The 10,968-nt window shown below is 47.9% G+C and overlaps 4 protein-coding genes across 4 annotated transcripts; 2 read left to right on the top strand and 2 right to left on the bottom strand.

Annotated features, from left to right (window-relative positions):
- Window positions 1-1,698: 1,698 nt before the first annotated feature.
- Window positions 1,699-4,244, bottom strand: BAT2_1 (branched-chain-amino-acid transaminase bat2). Its single transcript, XM_007810854.2, has 2 exons — window positions 3,805-4,244; window positions 1,699-3,731 (listed from the first exon to the last, which is right to left on the bottom strand). The coding sequence occupies exons 1-2, from the start codon at window positions 4,025-4,027 to the stop codon at window positions 2,719-2,721; spliced, it is 1,236 nt and encodes a 411-aa protein (XP_007809045.2). The 5' UTR covers window positions 4,028-4,244; the 3' UTR covers window positions 1,699-2,718.
- Window positions 1,759-2,310, top strand: J3458_000485 (uncharacterized protein; the record flags this gene model as incomplete). The annotated part of the gene is made up of 2 exons (XM_007810853.1): window positions 1,759-2,021; window positions 2,223-2,310. 2 exons carry the CDS (start codon window positions 1,759-1,761, stop codon window positions 2,308-2,310), a joined length of 351 nt encoding a protein of 116 aa, XP_007809044.1.
- Window positions 4,245-4,541: 297 nt separating the features above from the next.
- ppk32_1 (Protein kinase domain-containing protein ppk32) lies at window positions 4,542-9,982 on the top strand. Its single transcript, XM_007810858.2, has 3 exons — window positions 4,542-5,414; window positions 5,484-6,321; window positions 6,378-9,982. Exons 1-3 carry the CDS (start codon window positions 4,824-4,826, stop codon window positions 7,805-7,807), a joined length of 2,859 nt encoding a protein of 952 aa, XP_007809049.2. The 5' UTR covers window positions 4,542-4,823; the 3' UTR covers window positions 7,808-9,982.
- SIR2_1 (NAD-dependent histone deacetylase sir2) lies at window positions 8,419-10,200 on the bottom strand (the record flags this gene model as incomplete). The annotated part of the gene is made up of 2 exons (XM_007810859.2): window positions 8,419-9,674; window positions 9,975-10,200. The coding sequence occupies 2 exons, from the start codon at window positions 10,198-10,200 to the stop codon at window positions 8,419-8,421; spliced, it is 1,482 nt and encodes a 493-aa protein (XP_007809050.2).
- Between the last annotated feature and the right edge of the window lie 768 nt (window positions 10,201-10,968).

Here is a 10,968-nt window from a genome sequence, read left to right as displayed (position 1 = left end):
ATACAATACAAAATACAATACATAATACACTTGTATTTACTATATTTGTAAGAGCTCTAGAATTTATTATTAGTAGACTCGCTTAAGCTTATTAAAAAGCTTTAAACCACTTACTTTATTTAATAGTATTAATATAATAAATACTTATAAAAGAAGTTTAATTTAAAGCGTAAAGCTTTAAAAGATATTAAAAGAACTCTTATTTACTTTAACACTTTAAAAGCTATTATAAAAGAATACGAAATTCCTACTAAAAATATTTAAAATATAAATAAAACTAGCTTTTATATTAGAATTAGCTAAGATTACCTTATTATTATAAAGCGAAAAATAAAGCATTTATTTTTAATACCAGAAAATAAAAAGGTATTAATAGCTTTAAAAGCTATCTCTATTAATAGTAGGGTTATTTTTACATTTATTATTCTTTAAGGGTAAAAATATATAGTATTATAGTATTAAATAAAGAAGCTTAAGGTAAATATAAAGCTTATAGTCTTACCTTTTAGCTATATAAATAACGAGATTATATTCGCTTAAATATAATACTTTTAGTAATTTATAAAGCCTATTAGTAATTATTACCTTTTAATTCTAAATAATTATAAATTATATTATATAATTAAATTTATTAAATACTACGAAAAACACTAAATAATTCCCTTTACCTTACCATTATATTTTACCTATATCCTTTAATCTCTTAATATTATAGTATTTTAACTATTAAAGTATTATTATATAAAGGTATTAAATATTATAGTTTATAATAGGGTTATAAGTATTATAAAGATTAAATTTCTTAGTTATATTTAAGATATTTAAAAATAAGCTTTTAAAACCTTTATTATAATATTAGCCTTTTAAAAAACTAAAATTTCACCTTATAACCTAAAGCTAATTATTAAGACTCTTATATAATAAGCTAAGTAATATATATTATTACTATTAGCTTTAATTTATAGCTCTTTTAATTTTAAGACCCCTATAATATTAAGGTAAATAAATAAGGTTATTAATAAGTTATAAGATATATTAAATAAAGATACCTCTCTTAACCTAAAATTTATATATAATATTAGTAGATTTATTTATAGGTCTCTTATTACTACTATTAAGCTTATTTAAATAAAAAGGGATCTTAAGCGTATAAAAGTAACTTAATAATTATTATAATAATATAAAGCTATAAAAAATTAATTATTATAAATAAGTAGCGTACTTTTTATAAAAGATAAGCGTAAGATAATACGTTAAAAGGCTAAAAATAATACTATTTTAGCTTATTAAATTATTAAAATAGTTAATAAAAAACACTATAACTTAATTAAAAAAGCGTTTTTAAAGCCACGAAAAAAGCACGTTAATAATATTAAACTTTTATATTAAAATACCTAGAAATTTATGACGAAAAGGGTGTATATTTTAGGCGAAGAGGTTAATTAAGTTATTAGGTTAGAAATTAAGCCGCGTTAATAATCAAGCCGCGTTAGTAATAAGCACTACCTTTAGGTGGTGAGTGAAACGAGGCCCCTAAAATAGTGGGGCGTGGCACGAGTAGTAGTTCGTCGAATGAGGTGCCGCCGATATGGCGAAGGGGCGTGTACATAGTGCGATGTGGGTCACGTGATATGGCCCGCCGCTTCTGTCGCCATTGACCTCCTCTGCATTGATCACATCAACAACATCACGAATCACCGGCTACCGAGATACGACAGTCCGTTCGCACCATACAAAACGCAATCGGGCCAGGCCAAAATGGCAATTATTCGACACTCTGTTGCTCCGCTGCGAGCGGTGCGTTGCGCCCGCCAGCCCATCGCTACCAGACCCTTCTCCGTAACCTCCCGACGGCAAGGCGGCGGCCACGGCGAGTCACAATTCGAACCTCCTACCGGCTGGCTCTGGGGTATCAAGCCCGGCGAGAAGCCGGAGCCCGAGGGTTGGGAATGGCCCATGTACCTTTTCTGTGGCAGCTTGCTTGCTGCCGGTGTTGCGCTGGCCTTTAAGCCCGACACATCGTAAGTCCCTCGAACCCCGTTATTCCGATGTGGTCGAATTCTCCGCCGCGAACTACAACGACACCAGGTTGGACAAGGACTTCTCGATAAAATACGAGGTAGCAGAATTGCTATATCGGAGAGTTCCTGATCGTCTATGCCGCGTGGTTCTTCCTGGAGCATCGACCCTGTGGGGGACTTCGTTTACTAACGGGGTTGCAGTGTCTCTACTTGGGCCCTCGAGGAGGCCCGACGGCGATTAGAAGCAGAGGGCGTCCTGCCGGACCCCAGCAAGGACAAGAAGGAATAAACTGGCGGCAGGGGATGACGAAGGAAGGGATAGACAGGCGGATACGTTCGACGGGAGTGGAATCCGGGGCCCAACGCGGCGTCAAACGCCAACATGTACATGCTTCAAGGGCCTTCTTTTGTTTTGGGCAAAGATAAATTCCTTCAATGGTACGACGCATTAGACTTCTTTCTCAAGTTTCTATCAAATGCTGGCCCTACGTTACGCTATAACGCTCTTGTGCAACTTCTTGTTGTTCTCAACATGGTGACGAAATACTTGCCCAAACGCCCCGTTTTCATAGTCGTTCAGACACGATGGGCACGAAACTGATTTCTAGTTTGATCAAGTTGCTACGTTAGGTGTCCAAACCATATATACATGTGCACCGAGCGCCTCACTTCTAGTCTATTCTATCAGAATTCAAAATTACGCAATCTTAACGCTCCAATCATGTTCCTCTTCACCATACTGAATAGCTTCTATCCATTCCTTGACACGCAAAGCAGTCTCGCCAGACTCCTCGGTCTCTTTCAGGCCACAGTCGACATGCTTTCCCTTCCAGGCAATGGTTCGGATAGGGCTGACAATGGCAGCGGTGCCGGCACCAAAAGCCTCCACCAACCGACCATCCTGAGAAGCTTCATACAGATCGTTCATGGTGTACTTACGCTCAGTGACCTTCCAGCCCTCGGGGACAAGACGCTCGCGAGCCAATGCAAGGACGGAGTCTCTGGTAACACCTTCCAAAATGGTACCGTCAAGAGGGGCAGTGATGAGCTCCTTCTGACCGGTTTTCTTGTCCTTCAGAACGACAAACATGTTCATGGTACCGACCTCGGTGACGTATTCCTCTTCTCCAAAGAGCCACAAATTCTGTTGGTAGCCACGGCTAGCAGCCTGCAGCTGGGGCACAATGCAAGGGGCGTAGTTGGCGCCGAGTTTCTTATCACCAACACCGCCAGGCCAAGCTCGCACAGCGTAGTCGGTGGCCTCGAGTGAAACGGCCTTGAAGCCAGTAGGGTAGTAAGGTCCCACGGGGGAGGCAATGACATAGAGCAGCGCAGAGCCAGGAGGACCAACACCAAGGGTCCTCTGGGTACCAATCATGGTAGGTCGAAGGTAGAGTGAGTAGCCCCGCTGGTTAGGGATGAAGCGTGAGTCAAGGTTGACCAACTTGCTAATGAGCTCGATGAAGCTGGTGGGCTCAAAGGTGGGAAGGGCGATACGGGAAGCGGACTTGTTCAGACGGGCCATGTTCATGTCTGGGCGGAACAGGCGGACCTTGCCGTCCTTGTCCTTGTACGCCTTCATTCCCTCGAAACACTCAAAGGCATAGTGAAAGACGCAGGTAGCAGGGTCCAGGGATAGGTTCTGGTATGGGGTAATTTTAGGGTCGAGCCAGCCATCTTCCTGAGTCCACTCAATGGCAAGCATGTGGTCTATGAATTGACGGCTGTCAGAATGTTCTCATTCCCCAAAACATAAGGGAACAAATTGGTTGGCAAGACATACCAGTAAACTCGCGTCCAAAGACAAGGTTTTCGGGCTGGCTAAGCGGCTTGGGGTTGGAGGTCTGAGTGATGGAGAGTCTGTTGGGGTCGAGAGCCTTCTGCTTGGAATCCGAAGCAGCTTCGGCCTTGATGCTAAAGAGACGAAGGGGACGAGAGGCTTGGAGCATCCGTGAGGACCTGCTGGCGGCCCAGACGGCGCTCCGCGCAAAAGTGGCGGCTCTCATCGGTGATGGTATGGGCGTGCAGCCGAAATCTTATGCGTAGTATGGTACAGTATTGATTCGACCGAACAGGCAATGGAGGAGGACTCGGAGGGGACTGGTCGCAATATATATACACGACGCCAATTGGACAGTCGTGAGGGGTTGTACTGAGCAGGGGATTATAGTTTGAGGTTGTCGTCGAAGTGCGGTCTCTCGACAAAAAAAAAATAAGCCGGGCCTCCCCCAGCAAGGGTGCGCAGGAGTGATGGAGTACCGGTACCGGAGATCTGGGCCAGTTGCAGTCAGTGATGTGCTGCGTGCTCAGGTTGCATGGCAGCGCGCTTGCCCCCGGTTGACCAGTTGATAGGCCGCGCGCCCTTTGGCCTCCGCCGGGCTCCGGTCCAGCGGGCCAGAGCCGAAGGTAAGCGCCGGGGTTTAAGCAAGAGTGCGCTGGTACCGGGTAGGCGGCTTTGTCTTGGCCAAGCCTCTTCTTTGTCAGACCCTCAGACCCTCGGACTCTCCGACCTGGAGACATCTGGACACCAACTATGCCGCGGGATACACGCCAACAAAGGGGCAGGCATATGGAAGCTTTCCCTGATTAAGTTCTTGAAGCACGACTACAACGGAGCTCTTTTGAAGACGAATACTGCTCTGGTTTCGTCCAGCCCGGACGCTGCTAGCTAGCCATCGCACTGCTTCTATCAATCGCAGCCCAGCTAACTGCCCACCAGCATCCACCTCCGACTGCAGACCACCGACACCTCGACGACATGATATCACAAGCCTATGACTCGCACCATCCGTGATATACACCATGTTCACCTCGGCGCTCAAGTCTTTTTCTGCCACCAACATCACCGCAAACTACTCCACGTCGGAGCATCCCACCTCTTCCGCCGGTCCTTGGAAGATTTATGATGCCACCAAGAAGTCCACTGGCAATGCATACAGCGTCTTCGTCTTTGACAGGAGGACGTTATCGAATGGCAATTCCCTAGGCCGATCCGGGGCAGCCGGCTTCAAGCGCACTGTGGACGAGGTGGTTGAGCGCTTGAAGAAGGACGCTTCCAACTTGGCCAAGCTTCGGCACCCATCGATTCTAGAGCTAGTGGAACCGGTCGAGGAGTTGAGGAACGGTGTTTTACAGTTCGTGACTGAAGCCGTCTCCGCGTCCCTGTCCAGTGTGTTGCAGGAAAAGGATGACCAGGAGCGATCAGGAGGGAGGTCGAGTCGGTTTGTCACCGAGGATGCAAGTGGCGCCAAAAAGCGGCGTGAGATTGAAATCGACGAACTTGAGATCCAGAAGGGCCTGTTGCAAGTTAGCCAGGCTCTAGAATTCTTGCACGAAAATGCTGGTCTTGTTCATTGCAACTTGACACCAGATGCTGTGCTTATCAATTCCAAGGTACGCCACAATGGACTTGTACAGGAAACCCCCTACTTTGCAAATGACCTGCTAACATAAACCCGATAGTCTGATTGGAAAATTAGCGGCTTGTCTTTCTGCAGCCCGGCCGACAACTCAACGAAACCGACCTCGATTCAAGGCATAAGCTTGGGCGAGGTGCTGAATATGGACCCTCGATTACCAAGACATGTCCAGCTCAACCTCGACTATACATCTCCCGACTTCGTCATGGACAACAACTTGACTCCATCGGCAGACATGTTCTCACTCGGCTTGCTTGCCATCGCCCTGTACAACTCGCCGCACAAATCCCCTCTCGAAAACCACGGTAGTGTTTCTTCATACAAGAGGTTGTTTTCATCGGGGTCCACCATACCATCTGCGTCCAACGGCTTTTTGTCATCGCGACCCTTGCCAAAGGACCTATCAAGCCACGTGTTGCCCAGATTGATCGCCAGGCGACCCGCCCAACGGATGACCGCCCGTGAATTCCAGGAAAGCGAGTATTTCGACAACGTTTTAGTGTCGACAATAAGGTTTCTGGATTCCTTCCCGGCCAAGACCCCCAATGAAAAGTCTCAGTTTATGAGGGGCTTGAACAAGGTGCTACCGTCGTTTCCAAAGTCTGTAATGGAGAAGAAGATTCTGCCAGCGCTTTTGGAAGAGCTCAAAGACAGAGATCTGCTTTCGCTGATTCTTCAGAATGTCTTTAAAATAATCGAACTGCTACCCTCTGCTCGACGAGCATTCGGTGACAAGGTTCGTCCGGCTTTGAAGGAGATATTCGTGGTCAATGCCAAGCAAGGACAAGAAAAAGACCCGGCTCGAGATGCAGGATTAATGGTGTTTCTGGAAAACTTGTCCCTCGCCGCCGACAACTCTTCTGGAAAAGAGTTCAAAGACGGTAAGCTTGGTTCGCCCTGTCCGGAATGTGCTCTGTCACTAATTCCTTTCCGCCAGATATTCTTCCTGTAATATTGGCCGCCATTGAGTGTCCCACGCCTTCAATCATAGACGCTGCCTTGAGGACGTTACCTTCTGTTCTCCCCGTCCTCGACTTTAGCACCATTAAGAATGAGCTCTTCCCCGTGGTAGCTACAGTGTTCAGCAGGACGAACAGCCTGGCAATCAAGGTCCGCGGCTTGCAAGCTTTTGTCATCCTCTGCGGTGGATCTACGGATGCTGCAGCTGATGACGGTCTGAACGGCCTGATTGAAAATAAAAAGACATCTTCCTCCAGTGCGCTGGATAAGTATACCATGCAGGAGAAAATTGTGCCTCTAATCAAGGCCATCAAGACCAAAGAGCCAGCCGTCATGATGGCAGCTCTCAATGCGTTGCGCATCGTGGGTGAATATGCGGATGCGGATTTCGTAGCAATGGACATCCTTCCTATTCTGTGGAGCATGAGTCTGGGGCCTCTGCTGGATCTGCGTCAGTTTCAGACATTCATGGAACTAATTAAAACGCTGTCAAGAAGGGTCGAGGACGAGCAAACCAAGAAACTGCAAGAGTTGTCGGGCACGGCCAACGCAGGAACTGCCCGTCCCAACGAAGACTTCCTCGCATTCGGTGGCGTCACCGGCACCACTTTTGACAGCAGCACTGGCGGGAATGAGGATGATTTCGAAGCGCTGGTCAAGGGTAAAGGGGGCATGTCGACGTCGTCCAACGGGAACAACGGCTTTCCCAGCTGGGACAAGACACCGTCCGTCATGTCCCCGTCTACCACGACAATCAGGAGTCCATCCAGCACGCCGAAAACACCTTCATTCTCATGGTCTACACAGAACCCCACGAGTCCTTCGACGACGACGACGACGACGACGCAGCCCGCCATGGGCAGCGGCCAACCGGGTTTCCGCACCGTCACGCCAGATCTGGCGCGGTTCAGCACCCTCGCCCCGTCGTCAACACAATACAGCCAACCGCTGCAGCCGACGCAGCCTACACAACCGTCCCTCCAACAGGCTCCGCAGCAAACCCCATCATCAATCAACTGGTCCGCCACGGCAGCTGCAACCTCCAACCCATGGGCTTCATCCACATCAAACTACTCCAACTACTCGAGCCATACGTCCGCACAATCAGGCTCCAGCTTCGGCGGCATGAACACGTCCATGTCCAACATGTCCCTTGGGCAGCAGGCCCGACCTTCACTGGGCGGGAGCGACTCACGAAACTCTTCGTTTTCGCTGCCTCCCCCGCCAGGCAGCAGTTCTTCGCCAAACACCTTGTTCAGCATCAAGCCGCCTCCGGCACCAGGCAGCTGGGGCGCGTCCACCACTCAGAGACCGATGGCATCGATGGGCCATTCCGGTCAGCAGATGAATAATAACGCCGGAGGGAAAAAGTCTTCAGGGCTAGACAAGTATGAAAGTCTGATTTAGAGGAGCCCGTAAGAAGGTGCTGCGTATGTATTGCTAGACTTTGGTGATTGATTGTACAAGCAGGCAGGCGCGAAAATTTAATGCTGTGACGAATATACAGGCCATCACAATTTTGCCTCGCTCTGAATATTCGACTTTTTGTTCATTTCTACGGAGCTATGGTCACTTCACATTAGCATAGAGGGATTTGCAAAAGTCGTTTAATCATGAAATCTACATGATTCTCACATCTAGGATTCTTTACGATACGAGAAAAAAAAGAGCCAAATGCACCACCTATCCCTTTCCGTTTCTCAAAACCAGTGGCTCGGTTATTACTCCCCTCGAAGGGATGTCCGACAACGAATGTCTAACACTGTATGGAATGAAAACAATGAAAAGTCATAAATTGCCGATAGACGCAGTCCAGAACAGAAATATATAATGAAACCAAGGGGCAAGGTGGGGGGACTCCTGTCAAGTGCGTAGCTCCAAAACGCCTGGCTCGCCTGAATATCAAGGATTACCAAAAAATATGCATCTAAAGCATCGTATCCATGATCTTTGTTTAGAAAAAAAAACAAAACTTGTACGCAACTATTTGTATAGAAGGGGATCGCTGATTTTTAGGTTCAAGGGCCTTTTTTAACGCCGTTTGCTTTGGGGACAACTGCCTCAAAGACATGCCTGTTCTTGTAGCCCGTTTCGGGAGTCACGTTGATGACTTGGTTGGGCGGCACCATTTCGTGCCTTAGCGGCCAGCCCAGGCGGCGGCAGAGCTCTGTGACGACAACATCGCAGTCACCTAGGAGGTCGATGTCGAAGTTGATGTGGCCGACTGCCTCACGGGAGATGTAGATCTGGGGCACATTGGGGGAGAGCCAGTTTGAGACTTCGGACACGGGGGTCACCTTGAGGGATGTGCCGATGATGACTACGAGATCGACCTTGTCTCGGTCATGTTCGGTGAGGCGCTTAGAAAATTCGTCAGGAAGCTTTTCGCCGAAGAAGGTAATATCTGGCTTCATGACACCGGCAGAGGGGATGTCATAACCCGAGTCGTCGTCGTCGTCGTCATCGATGTCGGACCACCGTCTGTTGCGGCGTTTTTCAGCCCCCGCAGAGCGCTTTCTCTTGGTCGCTCCGCCGTTGACACGGAGGGACCGAATGCATTTTGGGCATTGGGGGATCTTGCCTGCCTTCATGTCAGGGAAGATGGCCTCGCCTTGGGTCTGGTAGCCGCATTGTATGCAACTCGCTGTTCCAAAGGAGCCGTGGCACTGAATCAGCTTGTCCTTGGGCAAGCCGGCCTTGACTTCGAGGTTGTCAATGTTCTGAGAGTAGTTGGTCAGGAGCTTCCCGCGCTGGTGGAGCATGGCGATGAATTTATGCGTCGGGGTGTAGCGGTCGGTGGCAGGGACGATGTCCTTGGCTACCGAGTAGAAAATGGATGGGTCCTCCTTGAATATGTCAATGTTGAAGACCTCCTGCGGGTCGTTGAGGCCTAAATGCGCCAGCTTGGAGTATAGACCGGTACCCTCGGAGCGAAAGTCAGGGATGCCGAGAGATGTGGAAATGCCGGCGCCGGTGATGACGATGATATTTTTGCATTTCTGGATGAGGTCTACGGCGTCGTCGACCGTGTTGTAGTTGGTCAGCTTGATTCGCTTTGATAACTCCCTGGTGATGGCCAGCGACACGAGATGGGAGTAGTATTCTTCTGTCTTTTCCTCAAGAGAATCAGGCGGATAGACTGAAAAGGCGGTCAGCAGCTTCTTGGCCGAATAGCGACCGCAATCTAGAGTTCTTTTGCAGAAAATGATGGGGCCGTATTCTCGCAGTTCCCGACGAAGTCTGGCAGACTCCTCGGGGGTACAAATATCAGGGGCTATGCAAATGTCAGTCATATTGAATCAATATATTAATGAATGGATGAATAAAGAATCAAGGAGGAAGTATTTAGGGGTTCGAAAGCAAGCAATCAATATTTTGGGCTCGGCACATTGAGCGTATGACTTGGGTAGGTGGAAGTGGTGACGATATAAAGAAGAACAAAACACACGAGCAATCAAATGATGCATTTGAACAAGAAGGAACAAGACTAAAGGGAACAGAAACACAAAAAAAAGAGAGATAGAAATAGGTGTAGATGTAGATGTAGGTGCAGGTGTACATGTAAAAGACTTACACTTTTCCTCAGTGTTCCCCTTGGCCAGTTCCTCAAACAACGAATCCGTCTCCCACGAATCGCGCACATCGGCAACTCTGTGCTCAAGTTCTGCTAAAGACACATGTACGGCAGCAGCTTTACGTTGATCAACAGAGGCGTCGTCTGGTAAGTCTTCGAAGGCGTCGGCCTTGGGCTTTCGCCGCGACAGACCCCCAGCCTTGGCAGCACCACGTTTCATCGTCATTAACAAAACAATTGTGTTAGGCTGACGGGCCGCAATTCCAACAGTAGAAATGTGGAGTTGTGAAAACCAAAGTCCAAATGAGGACCGATGAGGTTCGGTGAGACAAAGGAAGGAGAGCAGAGCAGAGGATGCGAGGGTGTGCGATGTGGTCGAGCGGAAGAAGGAGACAAGGAAGAGGAAGAGGAAGAGGGGGACGGCGACGGCGACGGAGAGAGCAGAGAGAGAGGTTGGGAGCGAAAACAGGCCAAAAAGTCTAAAGTAAGACGTATGTCTGTCTAGACGCCGGGCGAAAATAGGCAAAAGCGAACTTTGGAGCCCTGGAGCCTTGCAAGCACAAAGTCTAAGGCGGACAAAGGGAAATAGAGAAAGTAAAATGTAAGCAAAGATGAAACAACAAGGCCTGACAAGCAGAGCCCAGCAGAGAGAGAGAGAGAGAGAGAGATGGATGTTGGAAATGTCGAGGAGTCAATGTGTGTCAATGTGGGCGGCTGTGAAGAGCAAAAAGACTCAAAGGTTGGTTGATAGGCGGTTGCTCACTCTTCATACCAAAAACCCCCACACACCAGCCTAGTAGACGTCTTTTCGGGGAAAATGCCAGGCAGTTGTGGCCAAAAACAGTTGGCTTCAAGGAGCCAGAGATGAAGTACTGGACAAAACTGCCTTTCTTCACGACTTCCTATGCCAGCCAAGGGTCGGCAGGCGTCGAGATTTTTAGGCGACGCCTCGTGCCGAAATAGAAAAGAAACGAGTCGCGAACAGAGCGAGTGA

This window comes from Metarhizium acridum (genome assembly GCF_019434415.1).
Source record: "Metarhizium acridum strain ARSEF 324 chromosome Unknown scaffold_1, whole genome shotgun sequence".
Taxonomy (NCBI): Eukaryota; Fungi; Ascomycota; class Sordariomycetes; order Hypocreales; family Clavicipitaceae; genus Metarhizium; species Metarhizium acridum.
The sequence above is the reverse complement of the archived record's forward strand: the minus strand, read 5'-3'. Positions and strand labels throughout refer to the sequence as shown.

Coding starts and splice junctions, on each gene's coding strand:
- BAT2_1 (XM_007810854.2), bottom strand. CDS start 4,027: ATGAGAGCCGCCACTTTTGCGCGGAGCGCCGTCTGGGCCGCCAGCAGG. Junction 3,732..3,804: donor CTTTGGACGCGAGTTTACTG/GTATGTCTTGCC, acceptor GTCAATTCATAG/ACCACATGCTTGCCATTGAG.
- ppk32_1 (XM_007810858.2), top strand. CDS start 4,824: ATGTTCACCTCGGCGCTCAAGTCTTTTTCTGCCACCAACATCACCGCA. Junction 5,415..5,483: donor CTGTGCTTATCAATTCCAAG/GTACGCCACAAT, acceptor TAAACCCGATAG/TCTGATTGGAAAATTAGCGG. Junction 6,322..6,377: donor TGGAAAAGAGTTCAAAGACG/GTAAGCTTGGTT, acceptor CCTTTCCGCCAG/ATATTCTTCCTGTAATATTG.